At 39.3% G+C, this 27631-nt stretch overlaps 1 protein-coding gene and 1 pseudogene across 9 annotated transcripts in view; one reads left to right on the top strand and one right to left on the bottom strand.

The window, feature by feature from the left end:
• The window catches only part of CDC14A (cell division cycle 14A), a 195742-nt gene that overhangs the window by 18130 nt on the left and 149981 nt on the right, over nt 1–27631 (top strand). For 3 of the 9 annotated variants that reach the window (XM_059885067.1, XM_059885063.1, XM_059885065.1), the window contains exons 3-5: nt 12127–12202; nt 17449–17493; nt 23768–23860. In XM_059885067.1, coding sequence (XP_059741050.1) covers nt 12127–12202; nt 17449–17493; nt 23768–23860 — 214 coding nt within the window. The other 6 variants (XM_059885064.1, XM_059885066.1, XM_059885070.1 and 3 more) reach the window with 5 other exon arrangements.
• Nucleotides 10589–11169, bottom strand: LOC107132302 (large ribosomal subunit protein uL23-like; annotated as a pseudogene).

Genomic DNA, 27631 nt, shown 5'->3' with positions numbered 1-27631 from the left:
AAATAATATGCCTTACTTGTGATTCTCATTTATATTCCCGATTGAGATTTCTGAATTGGGGATCCATGTATAACTGATTTCTGATTCTACACATTTCTTTTTCTTTTAAGAGAGTGTGAAATTGATATAGCACTTATCTTTAGTCCCCATAATCAAATTGTTGATCATCTGTAGCTGAATTAATCTGAAATGCTAAAAGCATTTTATTTTTATCTAAGTGTGATGCAAAGAAAAAGGGTTAAAAAGGTCTCTTCTAGGGAGCTGTGAATAGTGGGATTGTAAAATAGTGCGTTTTCTGTTCTGCCAGACACTTCAGTGTCCAATGTACTTCATTCTATATGCTCTATAGATTGCCTACAGCTCTAGAAAACTCATAAGTAAAGTTTTAGGCTGATTTTAGCTTGGCAAAACTCTCAGATACCACTGAAGGGGCTGCTAAGCAAAAAAAAAAAAGGAGTTGGGATGCTGTATAGTTGGGGTGAGTCTTTTTAGACTGGGAGCCACTTCTGGAGCAGGTCACATTTAGAGCAAGCCAGACTCTGTGTGACCCTATGGACTGTAGCCCACCAGGCTTCTCTGTCCATGGGATTCTCCAGGCAAGAACACTGGAGTGGGTTGCCATTTGGGCCTTAGGGAAGCTATTAATGAATATTCAGATATCGGACAGTCTGTAAACTCTCTCAAGGAAAGACCTACGATTCTTTGGAAGCACACAAGAATAGGACCTGGCCTGTAGGATGGAGTGGTGTGTGTGTGTGTATGTGTGTGTGTATGTGTGAAGTGGGATGAGGGTGGAGGTGGGGATACAGATGGAGGAGGGATCAGAGAAGAATATCCTGAGGAAGTGTGACTGGAGCTGAGTCCTGAAGGGTAAAAGGGTGTTAATTAGGCCAAGGAGGGTAATGTGCGAAGGGCCTGAGGCAGGAATGAAAAGAAGTAGCTTGCTTGGAGCTTACTAGTACTGAAATGGAAATGGTACAAAATGAGAACTAGGTGGGGGCTACATCATCCTGGCCTCACAGACAAGTTTCAGGGTTTTGGTTTTAATTTCAGGAGTTTAGAGAGGTGATGTGATCATTGCCAGATGTTAGAGTGATTATTTTCCTTTTCAGGGCCTCCCTTGCTTTATGACGTGTGAGGAGGGTTAGTCTTTTATGTACAGGGGATCAGTCACCAATCTGTTTTCTACCAAAGTCACATGTGTACTCTCTGCATAGCTCTCCTGCCTTTAATACCTCCCACTGAATAAAGGGGTTAATTTACACTGCTTGAGAATGTTTCTATGGGAGTGAATTTTAATCTTGCCAGTGCATTCCTGAAGAAGTCTTCTTTTGTTTTCATTAATCTGAGACTCAAAGTGGGAGTGTTTAATTAATTGACTTGCTTCAAAAAGGGAAGTCACAGGATTACAGACCTTGGTGCTGAAGGTTCTCTGTTATCGTTTAGTCCTGTCTTCCGTTGTTGTTGTTGTTCTGTGGCTAAGTTGTGTTCTACTCTTTGCAATCCCATGGCCTGCAGCACTCCAGGCTTCCATGCCCTTCATTATCTTCCAGAGTTTGCTCAAATTCATGTTCGTTGAGTCAGTGATGCCATCCAACCATCTCATCCTCTGCCACCTCCTTCTCTTTTTGCCCTCAGTGTTTCCCATCATCAAAGTTTTTTCCCATGAGTCAGCTCTTCACATCAGGTGGCCAGAGTATTAGAGCTTCAGCTTCAGCATCAGTCCTTCCAATGAATATTCAGGGTTGTTTTTCTTTAAGACTGACTAGTTTGCTCTCTGCTCAGTCCAAGGGACTCTCAAGAGTCTTCTCCAGCTCCACAATTTGAAAGCCTCAATTCTTCGAAGCTCAACCTTCCTTATGGTTCAACTCTCAGATCTGCACATGACTGCTGGAAAAACCATAGCTTTGAATATATGGACCTTTGTCAGCTAAGTGATGTCTCTGCTTTTTAATATGCTGTCTAGGTTTGTCACATAACTTTCCTTCCAAGGAGCATCTTTTAATTTTGTGGCTGCAGTCACTGTCTGCAGTGATTTTTGAAAATAAAATCTGTCACTGCTTCCATTTTTGCTCTTTCTGTTTGCCATGAAGTGATGGGACCAGATACCATGATCTTAGTTTTTTGAATGTTGAGTTTCAAGCCAACTTTTTCACTCTCCTCTTTCACCCTCATTAAGAGGCTGTTTTTTTTTTTTAATTTTTTTTCAATTTTTTTAAGTTTAATTTTATTTTTTAAACTTTACAATATTGTATTAGTTTTGCCAAATATTGAAATGAATCCGCCATAGGTATACCTGTGTTCCCCATCCTGAACCCTCCTCCCTCCTCCCTCCCCATACCATCCCTCTGGGTCGTCCCAGTGCACCAGCCCCAAGCCTCCAGTATTGTGCATCGAACCTGGACTGGCGATTCGTTTCATACATGATATTATACATGTTTCAATGCCATTCTCCCAAGGAGGCTGTTTAATTCCTCTTCATTTTCTGCCATTCAAGTGATATCGCCTGCATATCTGAGGTTGTTGATATTTCTCCCAGCAATCTCAATTCTAGTTTGTGATTCATCCAGCCCAGTATTTCTCATGATGTACTCTGCATGGAAGTTAAATAAGCAGGATGACAATATACAGCCTTGACATACTCCTTTCCCAATTTGGAACCAGTCTGTTGTTCCATGTCCTATTCTAACTATTGCTTCTTGACCTGCATACAGGTTTCTCTTTGGCTTTAAGGCAAAGTGGCAGCATTAACCCATTTTACAGAAGCAGCAGCGGGAGCCTCAGGTGGCCCTGCTACTTGCCCCAGATTAATAACTGAGTAGGTGGAGAAGGGTTCTACATATTCCCAGTGTTTTGTATCTGGACGTCCCTAAAACCCTGGATAATGCACCAAAAGACAGGAGTGAGAGTTGATGTTGGGGTTCTCTCCTTTCTTTGTGATCTCAACAAATGTCAGACTTTATGTAGGTAAATAAATAGTAATGATGTCAAGTTTTCCTATCTTATAAAGCTTCTCTCTGAACTGTTGATTTGTTCTCTAGCTATGTTGAGAGCATAGTGAATTTCAGGGAGAAAGCTGTGAGGGTCTTCCCCTTCTCTGTGGGGGATACCCTGAGGGAAATGCCTTCTGAACCCAGACCCAACACACTGAGAGAGCAGAGTACATCAATTAGAGTGAGTAGATCTTGAAAAACATTTGAACTGTTGAATAGTTTGTCCAATATGGATAACCAGAGTCATGAACAATCTAGACTATTTTTAATATATATTCTATAACAGTCATATAGAATGACTGTGATAGGAAAATGTAATATAATATAATAGGCGGAAGGAACTTTAGAAGCAAATTGAGCATTTTCATTCAATAGATGAGAATGTGGAGTTGCAGAGAGGCTAAGACTTCAGCCCAGGGACATTGAGTGGTTCAATTGGGACTGGAACCCCTTGCTTTCCAATGGTCTTTAGTTTTCCATCAGTCTGTAGTTGACTGATGTGTGGCTGGGAAGCTTCTTAGACGTGTAGCTTTTCTACCCTAGGAAGTTGACATCATTGTGACTATGGTTTATTATACATGAGCAACAACTCAGAATTGTACTTTGATCTTAGGTTAGTGTTTGCTGAACATTTGAGGCCTTTTTGAATTTTGATTGTTGTAAGTTTCAGCTATGCACAGGATCTTTATCATCAGACTGGAGGGGTGCTGATAAGTTTTAGTAATAGGGGAAATATTAGGTGTAGCGTGTAGCCTAGAGGTCTGTGCTGATTAATTTCACCAAAATTTTGCACATATGTACATACATACACATGCACACATATCACTGTCCTTTGGAGGAGACTGCTGTCTTAGTTAGTGCTTATCAGCGGTAATTATGTTTACTTGTCTGTCATTGGGTGGTGAGCTCCTTGTGGGTAAGGACTGGTGATCAGCAGGTTCTCAGTGATATTTGATTAATGGAATGAATGAATAGATGAAACATGTCAGCAGTGCTGACAAAAAAAAATGAAGAGTTGGCATGCCTTATAATGATCTTACAGACTTTTAAATATTTTTGGTATGGACAGATCAGATCAGATCAGTCACTCAGTTGTGTCCGACTCTTTGCGACCCCATGAATCGCAGCACGCCAGGCCTCCCTGTCCATCACCAGCTCCCGGAGTTCACTGAGACTCACGTCCATCGACTCAGTGATGCCATCCAGCCATCTCATCCTCTGTCGTCCCCTTCTCCTCCTGCCCCCAATCCCTCCCAGCATCAGAGTCTTTTCCAATGAGTCAACTCTTCGCATGAGGTGGCCAAAGTACTGGAGTTTCAGCCTTAGCATCATTCCTTCCAAAGAAATCCCAGGGCTGATCTTCAGAATGGACTGGTTGGATCTCCTTGTAGTCCAAGGGACTCTCAAAAGTCTTCTCCAACACCACAGTTCAAAAGCATCAATTCTTCGGTGCTCAGCCTTCTTCACAGTCCAACTCTCACATCCATACATGACCACAGGAAAAACCATAGCCTTGATTAGACAGACCTTTGTTGGCAAAGTAATGTCTCTGCTTTTGAATATGCTATCTAGGTTGGTCATAACTTTCCTTCCAAGGAGTAAGCGTCTTTTAATTTCATGGCTGTAGTCACCATCTGCAGTGATTTTGGAGCCCAGAAAAATAAAGTCTGACACTGTTTCCACTGTTTCCCCATCTATTTCCCCTGAAGTGGTGGGGCCGGATGCCATGATCTTCGTTTTCTGAATGTTGAGCTTTAAGCCAACTTTTTCACTCTCCACTTTCACTTTCATCAAGAGGCTTTTGAGTTCCTCTTCACTTTCTGCCTTAAGGGTGGTGTCATCTGCATATCTGAGGTTATTGATATTTCTCCCAGCAATCTTGATTCCAGCTTGTGTTTCTTCCAGTCCAACGTTTCTCATGATGTACTCTGCATATAAGTTAAATAAACAGGGTGACAAAATACAGCCTTGACGTACTCCTTTTCCTATTTGGAACCAGTCTGTTGTTCCATGTCCAGTTCTAACTGTTGCTTCCTGACCTGCATACAAATTTCTCAAGAGGCAGATCAGGTGTTCTGGTATTCCCATCTCTTTCAGAATTTTCCACAGTTTATTGCGTTCCACACAGTCAAAGGCTTTGGCATAGTCAATAAAGCAGAAATAGATGTTTTTCTGGAACTCTCTTGCTTTTTCCATGATCCAGCAGATATTGGCAATTTGATCTCTGGTTCCTCTGCCTTGTCTAAAACCAGCTTGAATGGATAGCACTCTTTAATTAATATGTTAACTTTTAGTGCCTTGCTCAGAGCAGGTGGTCAAAATTTTGTTTAGTGAGTATTGCTTGGAATATAGTTTATCTTTTTTGCTGAAGAGTTGAAAATTTTCAGAGAAAACTTCTGATATATAGAATAAGGTATCAGGAGGGAGGGGACATAGGTATACCTTTGGCTGATTCATGTTGATGTATGGCAGAGACCAACACAATATTGTAAAGCAATTATCCTCCAATTAAAAAAGAACAACAGCAGCAAAAAAGACTAAGACACAACTGTACTGTAAACAATGATTCCTCTAGGAATGGACCCACTTAAATTAGAGTTTGTTAGAAAAGCCAAACACAACACAAAATAATGATGCATCGTTAAGTGTCATGAATCTCATGAGAAGACGTAGACATGTTGGGTATAATAGAAATGCTTCTAGGTCCAATTTTTTTTTTTTTTTTAATTTAATTTTTGGCCACACCCTGCAGCTTAGTTCCCTGACCTGGGATTGAACCCGTGCCCCTAGCACTGGAAGGTGGAGTCTTTAAGCACTGGATGGTAGGGGAAGTTCCTAGGCTTAACTCCATTTCCTTAAAATCTGTGGGTCATGGGTGACCCTGATCAACATTTGCTCTGTCCTTGGGCTCCCATTTCTTCATCCTGTCCACATAACCCTCCCTTCCCTTTCTTCCCCACTTGTAGGACTCCAGTTCTTTTAATTTCTTTTCTAACAAAACAGGGAAGAATTTGATTTTAGCTACTTAACACTTACTGAATAAAAGTAAGTGTTGATTTTCACTTAAAAATTCAGGAGTTTCATTCTAGATATTGGCCCATAATTTGCCAACCTTACAAGGGGAAATTTATATATAGATACAACATATATTGGGAAAGGAAATGGCAACACACCCTACTATTCCTGCCTGGGAAATCCCATGGATAGAGGAGGTTGGTGGGCTATAGTCCATGGGGTTGCAAAAGAGTCAGACATGACTTAGCAACTAAACAACAACAACAACAACAATGATATATATGTATTGATAAGGGATAGATATATAGACAAAGGATATTTACTCATATGTTCATTCATTCATTCAATTTGGAGGAGTACCTCAGGGTGCTCTACAATAATAAAATAATACATCCATGGTCTTCCTTGCCCAAAGGAGATGTTTCCCCTCATTCCAGCAAAAGTCTGGGGCCTTGCTTGGCAGTGGCTCTGGTGACCTCCTTCCTGGGAGTTGCCAAAAGAAGACACTATCAAGGGTCATTACCCTCAGGCTTAGGAGCCCACTCAGCCCTTGGGTTTCTTTATTGCATTTCTGCAGGGCTTATCTGTGCCATTTCTCCTCCCCATTTTCACTGTCCCCGGGTTGATGACCTTCCAGTCCTCTTCTACCCTGAGCCCAATTCTTTTATTCTCCTGCCTTGGTTCCAAGTTACCATAGTACGTATTTTATGCCTTCTAGCAATTATTTTGGGAGGAGGCAATGGCACCCCACTCCAGTACTCTTGCCTGGAAAATCCCAGGGACGGAGGAGCCTGGTAGGCTGCAGTCCATGGGGTCCCTAAGAGTCTGACACCACTCAGCGACTTCACTTTCACTTTTCACTTTCATGCATTGGAGAAGGAAATGGCAACCCACTCCAGTGTTCTTGCCTGGAGAATCCCAGGGACGGCGGGGCCTGATGGGCTGCCGTCTATGGGGTTGCACAGAGTCGGACACGACTGAAGAGACTTAGCAGCAGTAGCAGCAGCAGCAATTATTTCAATAGTTACCAATTGATTTTTCTGTTTTCACATTTTCTATGTGAAAATTAGCTAATGGTCTGTCTTGTAATGCATTTCCATTTTCCCCACCCTGGGTGAGGAAAATTCTTACAAAGATACATGTTGTAGGGAGGTGTCTTCTTTGTTCCAGGCATTTTATTGTACCTAAGTCAGTGATAACCTGTCTTGGTGTGAGCAGTGAGCGGCTGTGATTGGTTTTTCAGTGCTCTGGACATTTTTGAAATGTATTTAGCTTGTTAGAAAATTGTATATATACGTATAATATATATGCCTATATACATATATATGGTGCTGGTGCTTTAGTCATGTCTGACTCTTTGAAACCCTGTGGACTGTAGCCTACCAGGCTCCTCTGTCCATGGAATTCTACAAGCAAGAATACTCGAGTGGTTGTCCGTGCCCTCCTCCAGGGAATCTTCCAGACCCAGGGATTGAACCCGTTTCTTATATCTCATGCAATAGCAGGAGGGTTCTTTACCACTAGCTAAAATCCCATGGACGGAGGAACCTGGAGGGCTGCAGTCCATGGGGTCGCTGAGGGTCGGACATGACTGAGCGACTTCACTTTCACACTGTATTATAAATACTGTAAGCACTGTAAGGAAAGGATGTATAAAATGACCATAAGATAGAGTTTGTTGGCTGTATACTTGTCTGTGACAGTTCTGAACTTTGAAGACCTGTTCTGAATTGCTCTTGGCTGTGCAAAATGTTTTTTAAATTATATTTATTTATCTTTGTGCTGGGTCTTCGTTGCTGTGCAGGCCTTTTTTCTCTAGTTGAGGCAAGTTGGGGGGCTGTTGTCTAGATGCGGTATGCAGGCTTCTCACTGTGGGGTCTCCTGCCTTAAAGCACAGGCTCTAGGGCACGTGGGCTTCAGCAGTTGTGGCTCGAAGGCTCTAGAGTGCGAGCTCAACAGTTGCGGTGCATGGGCTTCATTGCTCCACTGCATGTGGAATCTTTCCAGAGCAGGGTTCCGTGTCCCCTGCATTGGCAGGCAGATTCTCAACCACTGGACCACCAGGGAAGCCCCTCTAGTTATTTTAAATAATTTATCTATTTATTTATATTATCTCTAGTAGTGTTAGTCGCTCAGTCATGTCCGACTCTGCAATCCCACGAACTGTAGCCCACTGGGCTCCTCTGTCCATGGGATTCTCCAGACAAGGATACTGGAGTGGATTGCCATTCCCTTTTCCAGGCGATCTTCCCAACCCAGGGATCGAACCCAGGTTTCCTGCATTGCAAGCAGATTCTTTACTGTCTGAGCTACAGGAAAGATATATATCTCTAGTTGTTTGTTATTTTTGTTTTTATTTCTTTAAAAAAAAATCTTGATCAGTATCATCTCTCAGCGCAGAACATTTTCTGCAGGGATGGAAATGTTCCATTTCTGTATTGTACAACTTAGTAGCCACTGGCCACATGTGGTTTTTGAACTCTTGATATGGGCTAATAAGATGGGAGAACTGAATTTTTAATTAATTAATTTACTTTACTGAAATAAATTTATTAATTAATTTAACTTAATTTAAATAGCCACATGTGGCTAGTGGCTGCCATATTGGAGAGTGCAGATCAACTTAAGAATAACGTCTGTATTTGATTTACTTTTTTCTGTGTTATTGCAGTATACCAATTTATTTTCATGGTTTTGGTGAAGTAAGTTTGTTCATTAACCATGTACTTCCAAAAGTACTCATGGCTAAGCTGGCTGTAATGTTAGAAACAGCTTTGAGTTTGGGATTGAAGTTGGTTTGTAATGGTTAGTATGAAATTAGAGATGACTTGAATTCTTTGTGCTTTCCTAAACTTTGTTCACAGTGAGTTAAAAAAGCTGAAATAATTTTAACTAAAAATTCTAGATTTACCTTAAAATTCTACATCTCAATATTTATGTTCAAGTAGCAAAAGAATCAGATATATTAGTTAAGAGTTTTTCTTACAGTAAGCCAAGGACAAGGAGATCTGTGTGATAGAAACGGGCTGCCTTAACCAGTGCTGATAGGTGCTTATTTGCACAGTCCATTCATTTTGCCTCTCTTGAGTGAATTCTTGTCAACAGGGCTTAACTGGTCAGTAATTAAATGTTATAGGTATAGTTCCTTTTGCGTTCATGGGTATTTTGTTTATACTTAGAGCACAATATCACACTGGGGACTTTAGAAATAGATCAAGAATTTTTAATTTCAAATTGTTGCAGCTTTCCTTTTTTGGTAACTCTACTCAACTCTCATGGAGCCTGTGTGGAGGGACACCTAATTTTTGTGTTACCTTGAATATAAATTACGTGTTACCAAAATATTGTCAAGTTGTCTGACATGGTAAAATAAACAAGTTTAGTACTCTTTGCTTAAGTAAGGCAGGAGACTGTTGACAGATTTGTAATGACATATCTATGATAATGTATTTTGGGTAACAGAAAAAATTAAGTAAACCCTAATTTTTATTTAAAAAACTTAAACAAGGGTCTTTTGGGGATGCTTTTTTTGGGGAAACGTGTTGATATTTAGTAAACTTATGGTCTAGGTTAAATTGAATTTGGGCATTAATGAGCAAAATATTCATAATGCAGACTCATTTCTGTCTGTGAATGTTGCTCAGTCGTATCTGACTCTTTGTGACCCCATGGACTGTAGCCTGCCAGGCTCACCTGTCCATAGAATTCTCCAGGCAACAATGCTGGAGTGGGTTCCCTTCTCCAGGGTGTCTTCCCAACCCAGGGTTTGAACCCAGGTCTCCTGCATTGCAGGCAGATTCTTTACCATCTGAGCCACCAGGGAAGCAGACTCATTTGCTGAAGTTTATTATGAGCAGTCCATTCTTCTAAGCATATTAGGCATGAGATACTATCACTGAGTGAGAAGCTTACACTATAGTTGGCGGTAGAATCCACACTTAAAAAGATAACTCATAGTATGTGATAGATTATGAAAAGAAAGTGAAAGTGAAAGTTGCTCAGGCGTGTCCAACTCTTTGCAACCCCAGAGACAAAATAGTCCATGGAATTCTCCAGGCCCGAATACTGGAGTGGGTAGCCTTTCCCTTTTCCAGGGAATCTTCCCAATCCAGGGATCGAACCCAGGTTTCCCACGTTGCAGGCGGATTCTTTACCAGCTGAGCCACAAGGGAAGCCCAGGAATACTGGAGTGGGTTGCCTATCCCTTCTCCAGCAGATCTTCCTGACCCAGGAATAAACCGGGGTCTCCTGCATGGTATGTGTTGTGGGCCAAAAGAACGGCTCAGATGATAAGTTTTGGGAACTTTGAGAGAAGGATGGCTAGTTTTTCCTTAGGATGAGTGGAGAAGTTAGGACTTGAACTGAATTTTGTGGAAGCTAGAAGGTATTAAAAAAGAAAAGGAGAGCACTCCAGGCAAGGAGACCAATGTGAACAGTAGCTTGGATTAAGAATGTGCATGGCGTATTTGGGAATGAAGAATGAATGTTTGGAATGAAGATTCTGTACGGGACCTGTTAGGAGAGATTTGTCTGGAAGCCAGGAGTGTGATTTTTGAGTCAAAGAATTATTCTGAAGGGAGTAAAGAGCCATTAAACATTTTTTTTTTTTATAGTGAAAACTTTTATATTTGGAATTAGCCAGCTGGACTCAGTTTAGATGATGCCAATTTTGTTGGCAACATCCAAAGCATCATAGTCAGGAGCCAGTCGAACATATGCCTTCTTCTCTCCATCAGGCCTGATCAGAGTATTGACCTTAGCCACGTCAATGTCATAGAGCTTCTTCATAGCCTGTTTAATTTGGTGCTTGTTGGCCTTGACATCCACAATGAATACCAGTGTGTTGTTGTCTTCTATTTTCTTCATGGCTGACTCGGTCGTGAGGGGGAATTTGATGATGGCATAGTGGTCAAGTTTGTTTCTCCTAGGGGCGCTCTTGCGAGGATATTTGGGCTGCCTCCTGAGCCACAGCGTTTTGGGCCACCGGAAGGTGGGCGACGTCCGGATCTTCTTTTTTTTTGTGGCTGTGGACACCTTTCAACACTGCTTTCTTGGCCTTCAAAGCCTTTGCTTTGACTTCAGCTTTAGGAGGAGCAGGGGCTTCCTTCTTCGCCTTCGGCACCATCTTCATGAAAAGGCTAAACATTTTTGAACAGTGAGAGGATATGTGAGAAGCTAGATTTTCTAAAAATTAATTTCTAGTGCGGAGTACAGGTTGATTGGGCAAGAGAGAGAAAAAATTTAAGTACTAAAGATGTGAGATGAAGAAAGACCTGGACTTTTGTTGCCAAAGTAGGAATAGAAGAGGAAGGATGACTTAGAGTAATAGCTTATTTGATATATAAGAACTAAATTGATACTTACTTGCTGCCCTATTGTGATTAGGAGGTTTCATGTCTGAGAGACTGGAAGAAGGAAAATATTTCAGTCTGGAAGGCTGATTGGAAGGAAAGATGGATTGAGTTCCAGGTGACAAAAGGACCCAAAGATGGAAAGTCCAGCAGGTAGTTGAAGATGGGAAAGACTGATGCTGGATCTCAGCTTAAAAGCCGTCTGTTTTCCATGGTGTTATCATGTAATTTATAACAGCAGACTGGTGACTGTATCCTGGAGAGGATGTAAAGGAGTGGAGAGAGGGAGCTGAGCCAGGGTGTTAGAGCATACAGAAAGTTCAAGGAGAACGAAACTGAAAAAAGACTGCACTTAAGGTACCTGAGGATTGAGAGCAAGGTTTGAGAGGAACAGTTGGAATTGGAACCTGGGGTGCATGAGCTTTTAAATAAAACCAGGAAGTACAGACCACATATATGTTTTGTTCATATTGGTTCTTTCAGTGTCTGCTTTTTAATTTTTTTGACTTAATGTCCTGGCAAAGAGATAAAAGGAGGTGGAACTCAAAGCAGGCTAAATAGTTACCTGTTGCAAGACTGCTTATACTAATTGGAGGGTATTGGCAGGGTGAAATCACTAGTTATTTGGGTCACTCTGAATCAGTTATGTACTGACTCTTAATCCTGAAAATAATTGAAACTCGGTTACAACTTTAATGAAAATAAAACTGAACATTGATGTAACTGAAAATTGTATTTTTACTAAATACTACTTAAAAAAATCTCAGTTTCTATGCAGATTTTGGACCTCTGAACTTGGCAATGGTGTACAGATACTGCTGTAAACTAAACAAGAAGCTAAAAGTGAGTATTGTGGTGATGTTTACATTTTGATATTAAACTTTTAAACTGTGAAGTCTAACCAGTGGGATTGCTATGCGTGTACCATTTAGGTAGGTAATCTTGATCTTTGGAAACTGAAGTGAGTAGTTCACCTAGAAGTTGATATTGATCTACCTAACGTGTCCCACAAAGGACACGTTAACCTCTTTCATTTTTCAGGATCAATGGAAACTTGAGCTGAATGAAGTCATTGGAATAGTGATCTAAGAAAGAAAGCACAAATCCTTTTAGGTTGTTGTTAATGAGTCTATCAAGTTCCCTCCTAGGATGATTTTTCTGAAACCTTCAGGTCTGCTCCTAGATGCTGTTAACCAGGAGATAAAAGGGGGCATGGCTCATCATTGCACAGCAGGAGTCGTGGAGCATAAGCTTTTTCTGTCTGATCAAGATTGAAATGTTTGCGTGTTTTTTGAATGCCGTCTCTGTCGCATTAATAGCCGAGTGAGAATAATGAACTAGCAACAGAGACTGGACTTTACCTTTTATGACAGAAATTGGGTCATACATTCACTGTTCATCTGTATGTTTTTATATGTAGCTTTCCCCCCCTCCTTGAATTTTAAACATATATGAGGAAAAGTGATATCTATACTCCTAGTTTTGGTAAACATTTCATCACATAGAAGGAAATATTTATCTTTTTCTCTCACCTTTCTAAATGAGGGTCTTAAATATTTCAATTTGGAAGGTGAAATCTACACAGCAGATTAAGTGCTAACCTCTAAATTATAACACTCAGTTTAATCTTTCTGTTGGGCAAAATGTTACTGGTGTGACATAGTATAATGCCTTATACATATTATCTGCTTAGTGATAATTTTTTTACTTGATTGATTTTTATCCAACTTAAGCATGAAAAGCAAGTCTGTCATGCAGAATTTCCTGTAAAATATGAATTCACAAATTTTTGTCATTTAACTCAAAATGATAAATGGACATGGAATGAAACTAAAGAGATATTTTTAAAGTAAACAATTATATAATGTAACATCTGTTGTAATCACCTTTGTAGGGAATTGATTTTGAATTTATTCTCTGACTTGAAAATGCATAGTAGGTACATTTCTTTAACTGAACCTACTTAACATTTTTCAGAAAAGAAGCTACTCCCTGTAGTTTAAAAGATAAAGTTAAAAAAATTTTTTGAAGTAGTTTTTTATTTTTAATGAAGTTAAAATTTTTATAATTACTTAGGAAGCAAATAATATCCCCCAAAGGATTTAATAAAAATATTTAATGGATTTTTAATAGATAAGTTAACAAGGATAAGATAACTTATAAATAATTGAAATCCTTTTCTTCCTTTTGAAGACCTAGGACTTCACTTCCTTGATTAGTAGTATGTAATTTGTATATAAACTGGGTATTGTAATCAGCAAAGTGGAACCAGTCTACTATCTAGACTGATTGAAGAGAAAGGAATCATTATTAGGGAAACAAAACTTCTGGTCTGACTCAGTGTTCTATATGTTGTTGTTGTCAGTCTCCCAATCGTGTCTGACTGTTAGAGACCCCACAGACTGCAGCACTCCAGGCTTCTCTGTCTCTCACCATCTCCCAACTACATAAAAGTAGATGGATTGAATTAAGATGATTTTTCTATCATATTCTGTACTAAACAATATGAGTAGGTGTATAAAGGACTTGTTTTGCTTTGCTTTCGTTTACAAAGCTTTCTTTCAACATTATATAAATTAAATAAAGTTCAGAACAGTCCTCTAGGTTCATTTCGGTGATCAGATAATCTGATGGATGCCTGGAATGAATGACATTTTTAGCTTTAGTGCAGTTAATGGGCACCTTGTTGCTTGCTGAGGGAATGAATTTTAAATGTTAATAAGTCATGGGTTATCTCAATAAAGCAGGTAGAATCTCTTTATTAGAAGAAGAAGACTTGCTTTACCAATTCAAAGCTACAGTCACTTCAGCCTTGTAGAATCTCAGTTTGCTGTAAAATAGGGATTATAGAGCTCTCAGAGAGATGGTTAGGATTATATATCTAGAGGTTAGAAAACAGGTTTAAGAAAGCGTTATGAATTTTGAAGTCCTATACAAAAGGAAGGTAACGTTTGTGAACCCTGATCGAAACTACAATAAAGACAGTTCTTCAACAAAGTTTATGACCACCTTCTCAGTTTCACAGCTATCATTTCCATATGAGAAAGCTATCTGATATAATTTAGGAATCTAGATGACCATTGAGTCCAGCCTTCTGGTTTGCAGACAGGAAAGCCCCAGAGAGGCATGTGACTTGCTCAAGGATGCAAGGTAAAGTTGGGGCCAGGTTCCCAGGCCCTTGACCACATCATTCACGCTCTTTTCTCCACCTTTCCTGCTAACTGCAGCCTCTGGTTTGTCATCTTCCTGTGCTCACCCACAGCCCAGCCCTGACTCACTTCCCCTTGCTGTCCCACTATGGTCTCATAGCTCCTCTGCCTCTTTTTTGCTCCAGTGACTGTTCCTGCCACTCTGGCTACTTTGCCTCCAGGAACCCAGATTCTAGGCTTTCTGATGTTGAACGTACCCTCCTTGTTACGTGCCCCACGTTGTCTCTCTTATCCTTGTGCAATCTCCAGACCTCAGTCTCCCTATTCCTTTCACTTCCTATCCCGTCAGTTGCCTTCTGATGTCTCTTGTCTGTAACCCGTGATCACTCATTTTGATGAGACCTTTGGCACCTTACTTTCGTGCCTTTTGTCTTTCTCACCTTGACAACTCCCATCCTTCCTGGCAGGTGATTTCATGCACCAACTTACTGATTTACTGAAGATTGCAGTCCCCCTGCCTCTCCCAGCCTTGTACTTTACCCCAATCGTATTGCTGCTCCATACAAGTGCATGTGACATCTAGTCTGACTGTGAAGAGCCCTTGCCCTCTGGCTTGATAACCCCTCATTTGAAGACCTTGTTCTGGCACCATCATGTTTTGTAAGCGTCTCCTTGTGCTGCAATACAAGGTGGGAGGTGCTGCCTTGTTTTCCCATAATTCTCTGTGCATATCTCTATTATTGATGAGCTTTAATTTTACCTGAAATTATCATTTCAGTTCTAATTTGCACTTTTTAATTGCATCTTTTTCTCACTAGACTTTGAGTCCTAGAGGATAGAGGAATGTATTATAATTTTGTTCTCCAAGTATCCAGCACAAGGATGCTAAAGACAAAGAAATCTGTTGATCTTATCATGACCTCATGACTTAGACATCCTCTTTTCCTTTGCCTCAAGAAGTTTCAGTAACCTGCCCTCAGCATTTTACATCCTCAGTGTGTCCTGATTCCTCAATCATTTGCTATTGCACCTTTGCCTACCTTACTCCACTGAAACTGCTCCAGTGACATCGTAAGTACCCAGTCTGATAGCACTGATTTGGTCCTCAAAGTCCTTTATTTCTCTGAGTAATTGGCACTATTTTAACAAATAACAGCTTCTTAGAATTCTTCTGTGTGATTTCCTGAATCATTTAGGTGCATTTTATTTCCTACTTTGGAAATTTTTATTTCTCACAATAAAGCACTCATGATTTTTTCCCCTTTATTTGATACCTTATGTAGATAGGTAATATGTTACAGTACATTCTATTTATTTCAAACCCAAATTTGTTATTTTTTATATGTTAAAAGATTTTTTTCAAATTGATGATTTGAGGTGATTTATTGCTGTTTTTTTTGGTGTGTGTGTCAGTATACATTCTATTCCCAATGGCCTTTGTTTTAATTTTATGAGTTAAAATGGAAAATTATTCATCAAATGTCTGCTTAGATTGGAAAACCAAAACCAGAAACCACCATCAGCAGCAGAAACCCTGTTTCCTATTTTAAACTATATTTTAAAAAGAGTAAGTATTAAAAGTTGTACAGTAATAGGTTGTAGTTTGTTATTTCTGCTCAAGAGTTACCATAAGAGAATCAGTCAAAGAAAAAAGATTTAATGAAGTGAGAACAATTTGAAAAACTGTATACATTATTTAATTTAAATCCATAAACTCTTGAAATTATATATAAAATTTTGTATGTGTTTACATTTTTCTTCTGAGAGGATTCATAACTTTTTAATAGGTTCTCAAAGGGATTTTTGGTGCACACAATGCTAAGAACTCTAGAATATAAGAGCTTCTTATTAATAATATAGCTTGCTTTACATTAATGAAAGACAAAGTAGTGGTATTTTGAAAAGTAAAATGCCTTTTTTCGTAGTTAATCAGTTAAGAAAATCTTTCAATTACTGATTTAATAACCTGACAGTTTTATAAACATAAGATGGCTGAAATGGCTTATTCTAAAATAAATACAGTTTTAACTGTTGATTTCACTTTTCATCAGAGAAAAATAAAAACCCAGCCTGGGGGTGGGGGAGGGGAGTCTAAGAGCATTGCTGAAAAAAGGGGACATTTTCTAGGGCACTGATTTTTTTTTTTTTTAATACCTGCTCTATGAATCAACAAGACAATCACAGTAATCTTGGGGACTTATTTTTAAAAAGATTTAACAGAATATTGACAGAAATGTAATTTAAAGTGTACAAAATGTCCTGCGTGACCCTTTTAGGGTAAAAGGAGGAAAGGGAGTGGGAGTGGGCATGGTGAAATGGATGATTGTATTAGAACAATGACAGTACCTGGCAGATGGTGGGGGCTCAGGGAATGTCCTTGTTGCTGAATGGATCAGTGCAGTAATCCTGTCTGGCAACTGCCAGGGAAGCAGGTACTTCATACAAGAACTCTTGATATAATGATCAGACCACCCTCTTATTACAACTACAAAAACATGTGGAAGATTTCTTCATGAGGTTATCTTCTGTTGTAGGTTCATGGACTTCTGGGGGAAGAAAAGCAAGCTACATTCCAGAGAGAGTTCATATAGTTTTAAAGAGGTTTATCAGGGGTGCTGAAACAGTGTGATCATACATAGAGTTTGCAAGGCCTGGAGCCTTTATGCCCATTCACAATCCTCAAGCAAGAAAACCCCCTTTTATAGAGCAACCCCAAATGCCTTCAGTTATTTTATCAGCCTGATCGAATAATCTTTATGAGCAACTGTTCTTGACATTTTGACTTCTGCTTTAATCGAGGTGCCGTTTAATTGAAAGAAACGTACTGGGTTTGAAACAAAATGGACCATAAAGAGACACTGTTTTCTTTTAAAAGAAACTATTCAACCTGCTTTATTTTAGCTCTGAATAAAAACATAAACCATATTTTGTTTTGCACAGCCAAAGAAAATTTTCAAGAATATCCCTTTCCTGGGAAAGTTGGAGGTAAAACATGTAGAGGTCATGGCTGCTCATAGGAAGACCTGTTCATTTTATCGCTTTTGCAATGGGATGACCACTGGTTGCTATGGAGACGCTGATTGCTGAGGCCATTACTGGGCTAGACTAGTCACCTGTAAGAGAATGATGCCTTGGTCACCGTGGTCCCTGTGCTGTAATCTACTTAATCTGACCACCATCATTGGCAGAGCTTGCTTGTTTAGGGAAGTGCATGGGCTCTTTTTTTTTATTAAAGGGCATATTATCCAGGCTGCACTAATATCTTCTTTAGCTCAACCAGGCTGATTCATACAGCTTGGGAAACACCACATTCTAACCACACGACTTGAAGATTTTACTTTTAAGCATGGCAAGCAACTTTACCAAATGGCTGCCCTCTGAAAATCTGTGTCTTTAAATTGGCCATTAACTCTTTTGTTTTTGTATTTTCTGGCTTTGAGCTTAATTGTATCCCCTTTGATTTTGAATGGTTATGTAGTTCTGACCTAACTGAAGAAGTGCATGATTTGTGTCTGTCATCATAATCCAAGGATAGCCTGGTGGTTCTGTGATTTGTGTAACATGTCATCATTTTCTCTCTCTCTGAGTTGCCGTGGCTTGTTTTTCACAGTGACCTCACTAGAATGCAACCTTTCACATAGCTTTCCTTCCTGAGATAGAAAATGTCTGCCTGGAGTCAGTATCCTCATTTTCATTTGTGTTTTTCTACGATTGCAGTCATTGTACTTTGGTTTACAAGTACCATCAAACATTTATATGCTGTGTTACATACTCTTATGATGTACATAAGAGTAGTAGAACTTTAACTCTCACTCAGGGAAACAGTATAGATCTGGAAATTTCCATAGCTTTGCTTAGGTTAATTGATAGATGTTCAATACTGAATCCCATCTTTTAGCTAGTATTTTTTTTACCTTGTTAAATGAAACAGTTATTGTATCTGTAATTAAGATTACTCCATTGGTCCTTCCTGTGCTATGAATGCATCCCTAGGTAGTTATTCTCTTCTGTTTGTCATAAGCCTTGGCCAATATTTCCCCCTCATTTAGCATCAGATATTCATTGAACTGTGAGCCTTATGAGGCTAGAGACTGGGGTTCTGCTCCCCTTGTTACCATGTTGCTCAGTGCTGTGCTTGACACACAACAGCTACTCAGTTCATGCTGAGAGAACCATTAGAACTGTCTTCAGCTGCAGTATCCCGGTACCCAGATTCAGCAAACTGATTACCTGTGGGCTGCTTCCAGTCCACAGACATTTTTTGGGAAGGGAGCATGAATGCTGTTTAAAAATTTTGAATTCATGGTCAACATTGCAATTTATGAAATTCTTCCTTTATTAAACTATGAATTTCTGACTTCTGTTACATATTGTAGCATCTGATTATGGGCCCAGACTCCTGCACGAGAGCTGGGTCTGCTTTGGGCATACTTTTCTAGTTTGCCAACTGACCCACCTCAAATTCGTGGCCACTCAGAGCATCTGAATTTGGAACCTCTGGAATTACACCATTTAAAGCAGTTTGGTTACTGAATCAGTAAAGGAACTTTTTCCTTAGGTGTTACCAGCTGGAATGTAATAATGTACAAATTGTAGTAAATGTTTCTGAGAATCTGGGGAAATGTGTTTTTTATAACATGCTTTAAAAAGTCATATGGCATGATTTGGAGTTCCTAAAAGAATTTAAATGTCTCTTGGAGCTACTTGACCAGATGGACAATATGTTAGGGTCCATATAGTGCATTTCCAGGTGTTGGGCTTATTCACACATTTTCATGCAGCTCTTTTTCAAGATTTAGCAATATGTTAGCACAGTAGAGGTCAGTCTGTGGTCCCTGGACCAGCAGCCTCAGTATCACTGAGGAACTTGTTAGAAATGCAACTTCTTGGGCTCTTCCCTGCTAAATCAGAAACTAGGGGTGGGGCCCAGCAATCTGTGTTTTAATAAGCCCTCCAGGTGACTCCGAACCAGTCTGTTAAGAGAATGAAATGCAGCATAATAATATAGTAATAAAATATAATTTAGATTGAAATTTAGTTTTGTTTTTTTTTTTTTCTGAAAAGTTTTAAAATTATTGACCACTTCAACCTGAGAATTATTTAAATTTCGAACCATGAAGCTTGTCATGGCCTTATGATTGAGAGTTAAAGTTTACACATGTTATCAAGCTCAGAGAGTTCTGAATTTCTCCTGTCCGCCACACTTGCAGAGAGCGTTCAACTCTCTATGATCTGACCTTGGAGCTCTGGGTCAAGTGTGGTAAACCAGGCCCTCTATGGCTTCAGGCTTATGTTCTCTTGGTAAAAGAGAAACACTGCTTGCCTGTTACACTGTAGCCTTGCCCAGAACCTCCTGTTTGGGATTTGCTGTGTCTGGTCAAACTGGACGCCTCTGGCCCTGTCCTACTGCTTTGAGAAATGATGGAATGTAGCAACTGATCAGTAAATATTAGGTTGTTGTTGCTGTTATTATAAAGGAGAGTCCACTTAGTTAAGAAGATTCAGAAGGCTATATATTCCAGTTTCTAGATATAAATCTACAATATAGTATAAATAGTGGCTGCACATTAGAATTTGCAATGAGTCATATGCAGTCTTGCTGCACAGCAGATGAACAGTCCAGAGGTCGTAGTATTCCTTCTGTGACATCCTCCCCTTTATATTTAAGACTATATCCATTTGTTTCACTAGTTTATAACTTTGCTATTGTACACAGTGTTTTTATAGTCTCAAAGCTTTTCATGTAAAGCAGGAAGAATCTGTAATAGAGCAAGGAACTCACTGGAAGCCAGAGGTGATGGTATGATTTAGCAAGTAATGTCCATGAGGGGTTTGGCCAGCACACTGGACTCTAGAGGAGACAGGCCAGGTAAGGAAGAGGCAACTGTCCAATTTGGAGGCAGGAAGTTCTCTTGATATTAGGGCAGAACTTGAGAAAATACCTACAGGGCTCATTTATAAAACAGAGTCCTATGGCTGCACACTGTACCTTTCTTCTCTTGTGTGGTAAAGTTCTACCATGAAAGTTCTCAAAGGATGAGCCACATGTTCCTCTAAAGGCACTTTAGTCATCAGTGTCTCCAATGGACGGTATTGTTCCTTCTAGAGCAGTTTGATATGTAATAGGTAGTTTGTGTGTGTGTGTGTGTTTTAAAGAAAAAGGGCATGTTTAATATTTGGAAGGAGGAAACATTAAAGAGTTTGTGTATATCAGCCCAATCATGTAAAGCACCACTAAACAACTGGCAGAATGTTTTGTTATCCCTGAAAAATTCATGTGAGTAGCAGAATATCTCCTCTGTTGAACAGCATTGCTGCTGCAAGACTGGGGCAGGCCGACCCGTAAGAGGAAGGCCTGGCTGTGACAAGGAGGGAAATTAGGACAAGGCTTGTAATGTCTAAGCTTTTTCTCTGTTGTCCTTCACTTTGAATTAGTTTTGATTCCCTGAGTGAGAACTCAACTCTGTGTGACCTGAGATACTGGGCAAGCTTCACTGAACAGATCGGTTTTTGACTGTGTGCTTTTGAGAGTTAACTGAGAAAAACACTAGAATTCCAAAATCGCTAAGCAAAATAAATACTAGGAGTTTTAGAAACATCCCTGGAAATCAGATAGAAAACTCTCATTTAAAAAAGTTCGTTATTGTAATATACTGCATGGTGACTACAGTTGATAATACTCTATTGTAAATGTGAAAGTTGCTAAGAGAGTAAGTCCTGAATGTTCTATCACATGAGAAGGAAATTTTGTGAATAGGTATGATGACAGATGTTTTAAAAAGTCAATTATGTTTCCATCTCATAGGCAGCTTCCCATAGGAGGTATTTTAAAATAGTTTAAATTTCTAGGTAGATTTTATAAAGACTATTCCTTATCTGATGTAATTTCTTAAAGCTTTTAAGGTAAATTATAAAGCCCTTAAATTTTTACTTTGTATTGTATTTACTTAAAAATTATATAGAGAGTGAAAAGAAAATTTCCTTCAGAATTCTGTCCTCAGTTTAATGGTTCCCATTGCAGGGTGGTGCTCTGCACTCCGTATACTTTAGAATTAGAGAGAAAAGCAAACAAATACAGAAAATTCAAGAACAAGCCAACAGTAAAGACCATTGGCGATAAGAGTACAGCCGTATGAGTTTGTCACTGTTGGCAAGTAGATTTGTAAAATAAATTTAATTCCACATTATTTAATGATAACTTAAGTAGTTTGTCATGAAACCTAAACTCTTAGTAGAAAAGAGCCTCCAGACAGGTAATTTAAACTTCCTCACAGGTGTGTTAGAGAGTCAGGAAATAAAAATAGTGAGAGACTGGGAGCCAGAAGAGCTGAGTCCTTGTGTTCCATCCGACTCATGTTAATGGAGGCCTGGGCTTTGTAAGGCATTCTTTAGGTGGCTTGGGATTTAGAGACCATAGAAGAAGCTTAGGTTTTAAGAGCCTTGATTCTCCTTTCAATAAATATAACTTATTGATGGAGATAAATCACTGGCAAAAACAAAGACACAAACAAGAAATGTCCAGTAGATAATGTAGTTCCAGTGGAGGAAGCAAGTAGGCAGGTGTCAGGACCATTGATGGTGACCTTGAAGTCTTTAGATAACTTGTGTGCATTAACTTGACTGAACGGAATTGAATAAAATGTACTCTTTTATTTTTAAAATGAACTCAAACTTTATTTCGTAGGGGTATTTTAGTAAGCTTGTTTGGAAATAAGGACTTTGGTACTAAGATACTCTCTTAGAGGCAGACACTTATTTTTCAAAGTTTAATTTCAAAGAGCAATGCTATTTTCAGAATATGAGCCTTGGTTATCAAAGACATGCCTGAATTGGGGCAGTGAGGGTTTCCAGGCTCACAACCATGAAACTAATTTTCTTTGGTTACATGTTAAAGCCAGAATGTTGTAGTTTCATCTTAGAATTGACTTCAGAGTTTTGAAAGAGTTTCTTTTCCTTATAGAAAATAGCAGGGTAAAGAAAGGTATATAGTTGAGTTCTTACATTTTTAAGAAGAAAGAAAGAGAAGTCACTCAATCACGTCTGACTCTTTGTGACCCCATGGACTGTAGCCTACCAGGCTCCTCTGTCCATGGGATTTTCCAGGCAAGAATACTGGAGTGGGTTGCCATTCCCTTCTCCAGGGGATCTTCCCAGCCAAGGGATTGAACCCGAGTCTTCCGCATTGCAGGCGGATGCTTTACCTTCTGAGCCACGAGGGGCTTCCCTGATGGCTCAGAAGCCTCATTATCTACATTTTTAAAGGGGCTCTCAAAGCACATATTCTGTGGGTTGTAGTCAGGGTGTAAAGTATAAAAAGCTGCTTTGGCAGTAGCAATGAATTTATAGATAAATGTTAAAATGCATTTATGTGTCTATATTTTTAGAATCATTTGTCTGTTTTGAAATATGAGGAAAACCAAATAACTGTTTTGAAATATGAGGAAATCGAGCTGTATCATGTTTTCATTGTTTTATGTTTGAGTTTATTAATAATTTTATTTTATTTTAATGGATCTTTTAATTTTTCCCTTCTTTTCATGTTTAGCATGTATACAAAATACTGTGTTGCTTATTTTGGATTTGTTTGAGCATGCAGCATATTGCCTGGCGAAGAGCAGCAGGTGCTTAATAACTGTTCGTTTGAATCCATAAATTTAGTGTATGGCTATTGTGTTAAAATGTTTGCTGGCGTAATCCTTTTGATGGTTCATCTTTTTCCATTAATCATTTATTTTCAGATAATGGGGATTTTTATAGAATGTTATAAAAAGAAAATATTAATATTGACACTCTAGTTAATATAGGCATTTAAAATTTTTTAAAGAGGAAAATAGATTGGTTGGCACATTTAAAAAGAAATGGCATAATGTAAAAAGTAAAGATAACTTTTCTGGGAGTGAATATAGTATGCTAGGGAATGAAAAATGATGAATAAATTTTACATACAAGATCAAGTGTAAATCTTCAAAAATGATTCTGGCTAATACAGATCACAATAATTTAATTATTTCCTACTGTGTTAGTCTCCTTTCTTGAAGAGAAACATATTTGATATAGTGTCAGTTCTTACATGATGATTGAGCTATAAAATGTCTGAGCTGGTAACCTTCCATCCTGTAATACTTATACACCGATGCCCCGGAAATTAAAAAATTGTTAAATGTCACTGATTATGACACGTCTCTGTACTTTAAGAGATGATGTTTTTTTGTATGGTGTTTCTGTGGTCACACTAACTCTTTTTATTCCCTCTTTCTAGTCATACAGTTTATCGAGAAAGAGAATAGTGCACTACACCTGTTTTGACCAACGGAAAAGAGCAAATGCTGCATTTTTGATAGGTGCTTATGCCGTAAGTACTTTTTTTGTGATTATTTTCTATAATCAGGCCACTGGAATATTAACACTGTCAAATAAAATCCAGGACGCTTTTTCAGTGGATTTGGGAGATGATGAAGATTATTAGCAACTTGCAAATTGATCTGGAATGGAAAGCGTGGACCGATATTGATGAACCATTTACTCTTGGGTCTTCTTTTCCAGTAGCTAATGAGAGAATCTTGGGACTAAAACATATAGCTTGTATCCCACAGTTGTATAGGTGTTTTATAAAAAGAAAGGATATTTACAGGAAAAAATATATACTAGAAGATGATTAAAGACTGTTAAGGGTTTCCTCTTAGGAATAAGAGGAAATCTTTAATTGCATGGGGGAGGATTATTATTATTGTCAGTCCCTTTATTCATCTATACAAGTGTTTACAGTAAGCAAGCTGAATATAAATCCTGCATATATTACAGCTTCCCTAATAACTAGACATGGCTTTTCAAAATTAATCTTGATTAGAAATTTTGTCCTCTGAAATGTAAATGTGAGTTCTACATGAATGTGCTACACAATTTTGGTGTGGACACTTCTAGAATTTTCTATACATACTAGGATTGGGCAGGAAGGGGAGAGAGGTGTCCTTTTCCTTCTCATCCTTCGGGAGAGTCTGTGTCTCTAAAGCCTGGAAGCTCACTGCTATGTGACCTTTCAAGGGCCTTCTTCTGAAGACCCTGACCAAAGGAGGCACCGGCTACCAGACATCAAACTCTGCCACATCAAACCAAAAGCTCTGAGGGGAAGAGCCCAGCTGTGCTGTTGCAGAGACTGTCAGCTGTTGCACGGTGTGGGCTGAGAACAGTGGCAGGCTGACAGCCAGCCTGTGGCCTGGGGCCTTGTTTCCAAACGGAGGTATCCAGCTCTGCCCACCATTTCTCATCAGGATGTGGCTACCAGAAAGCCTTGGGCCATCCCTGGTGGTACCTTTCTTTCTCGCTCTGTAGACAGCATGCTCTAGTACTTGGAATCATGACTAAGAATCAGAAACACCGCTATTCATCCTGAAGTGGCTCTGGGATGATGGGTAAACCACTTTAATTTTCCTAGCTTTACTTAGTTTCCTTATCTGTTAAATAAGAGGGTTGGATATAATGAGCTCTAAGTTTCCTCCCAATTCTGAGGATACTAGGATTATTTGTAGTGCCAGCCAGGCTCTTGCTTTTATTTGGAGAGCATGCATGAAAAGCTGGCCATTGGCATGAAGGTTCAGTGAAGTGCTGGTAAGCTGAATTAAGCTGGCATGCTTATTTTTCACTTTACCTTTGATGACTGCTATTTATTTGAAACTGATAATTGACACTGTGTATTTAGAATATGGAGAGTCTGCAATAACCTCTGGATTCAGGCCATGTAAACATCGTATCTTGCTGAGGGGTTTTGTCCTACCTTTGAGCGTGTTATTTCTTGAGGCCTTTATCACAAGTAATTGTCATCAGGAAGAGGCATCTGCTGCTCCCGCCTTTCCTTCCTCCTCTTCCCCTCTCTCCCCACTTCTTTCTTTTTTTTCTTTCTTAGTGCCTGTCCTTCCTGTTTTTAGTGACATCCTTAAGTTCAGCATGGTATCTTAGGGATTTTGATCGGAAGTTTAATTCTAACAGATGTGTTGAGCTTGGGGGTAAAATATATCTTCTATTGCAGAAGTTTCCACCACTTTAAAGCAATCAAATGAGAGGAAAGCAGTCTGGGGAAGTGCTGAGGGCAGCTTGAGCTTGTCTTACAGGCTGTTACAGTCCTGAGAAGCAGGGTAATTATTCTTGTATTAGTCATTTCCCAATTGATTTTCTTTTCTAATTTTAGAAATGTGTTCCCCAGGAGGCTTTTGGACACAACACTTAATAAAAATGAAAACCAGGAGTTGCAATCTTTCCTGAAAGATAATTTTATGCTTTACTTTGTATTGTATGTGTGCATTTAATTGTTGATTCAGATATCTTAAGAAGACAGTAGTGGCATTATACATCTCAGCTAAGTTTCACATATATTACATTATTGCTATTGGGATAAGTCATAATCTCCCAGGGGAATCTTCTTGGACATAAAAGACTTTGACTTTGGAACAGCTGTGTAGTCAAATGGCATGAACTATGTACCTGTGTTTTTTTCAGAGTCCCCAGCAGTAAAGGTGTCACCCTTTTTGAAATGTGGTTATCATTCTTCTATCAAGGGTCATTGACTACTAAAAATATTTTGTACTAAGACAAGACTTTTTCTCTGAACCTTAGTTTTCTCATTAGTAAAATTTGATTAGTACCAGGGTTTTCTAGTCTGTCTCACAGGATTATTATCAAAATCAAATATCTAACTGCCTGTTGGATAGCCGCATATCTAAATGATATCTCACATTTATTGTGGCACAATTTTTAAAAATTTATTTTTAATTGGGGGATAATTGGTTTACATTGTTGTGTTGGTTTCTGTTGCACAGCAACATGAATCATCTGGAAGTGTACATATAGCCCCTTTGTCTTGAGCCTCTCTCCCACCCCACCCCTCACCCCTCTAGGTTGTCACAGAGTGCCAGGCTGAGCACCCTGTGCTATACAGGTACTTCCCGTTCGATATCTGTTTCACACTTGACGGTATATATGTGTCAGTGTTTCTCTCGGTTCGTCCCACCCTCTCCTTCCCGCTATGTCCACAAGTCTGTTCCCTACATCTGCCTCTAATCTTGGCAGACATTTTTACTCCTCTCCACAAATCTATTTATTCCCCGACTCATTGAGTTTTTAAGTAAATGAGCTACCATCAGCAACTTACTGAATCAAAGGATAGTAGTCATTTTGATTCTTGTCTCCTCCACATTATACTCATCAGTAATTTCTAACTCTAAAACCTGTACTGAGTCAGAATGCTTCTTTTCATCTCTGTTGCTGTCACCAGTCCAAGCCGCTGTCACTGTTCATGTGGCTGACCACCACAGCTTCATACATCGTCTCCTTTTCACACCCTCGCTTTCCTTTAGTTCAGTTGCCACACAATTGTCAGAGTAATGTTCTAAAACTATAAATTTGATCATTACCCTCTTTCAAATCTGTCTAATGTTTGCTCACTGTTCTTGGCATGAAATTTAGTCTCTTTACCCAATGCCATTAAGATCTTCCCTCATCTAGCCCTTTCTACCTCTGTGGTCTCCTTTCTACCTTTCTACCTCTCCTTTCTACCTCTGTGATGCCTTTTAACCATGACATCACAAGCTTATTCCCACCACAAGGCTTGGTATTTCTGTTCTCTCTCTCTGGAATGTTTTTACCTCAGACATATACATTCCTTCTTCCTTCTGATCTTATATCACCTCCTCAGAGAGACTTTCTCTCAACTTTTACCTTGCTTCCCCCACCTCCAGTACCCTCTGGCCCTTGATGTTTCATTTATTTATTTTTACTGCACTCTACTACTTGAAACTCTCAGGTCTGTTGGTGTACTTACTTTTTTATTATCTCTTTCCTAGACTATAAAGTAGGGACCTTGTCAGTTTTGTTCATTGCTGTGTCTAGGAAATGATAAAATATTTAATCAAGAGTTAGGCCCAGGCATTCACTAGTTGAACTGGAAGCTGGCCACAATGGAGCCTTCCTGCTGTGCTGAATCATGGGGAAGTCCAGGGTGGAGGGTGTCCCAGGGAAGAGACAAGGTGGCTAGCAATGAGGGGTGGGAGGGGGCTGTGCTGGGTTATTTGCCACTGGTATGAAACTGTTTCAGTACTTGAACACTGAGCATCAGTTTAGAACTGTGCCCAGT

Source organism: Bos taurus, chromosome 3, assembly GCF_002263795.3.
Source record: "Bos taurus isolate L1 Dominette 01449 registration number 42190680 breed Hereford chromosome 3, ARS-UCD2.0, whole genome shotgun sequence".
Classification (NCBI taxonomy): Eukaryota; Metazoa; Chordata; class Mammalia; order Artiodactyla; family Bovidae; genus Bos; species Bos taurus.
Note: the sequence above shows the minus strand (reverse complement) of the source record. Positions and strands in the feature narration are given on the sequence as shown.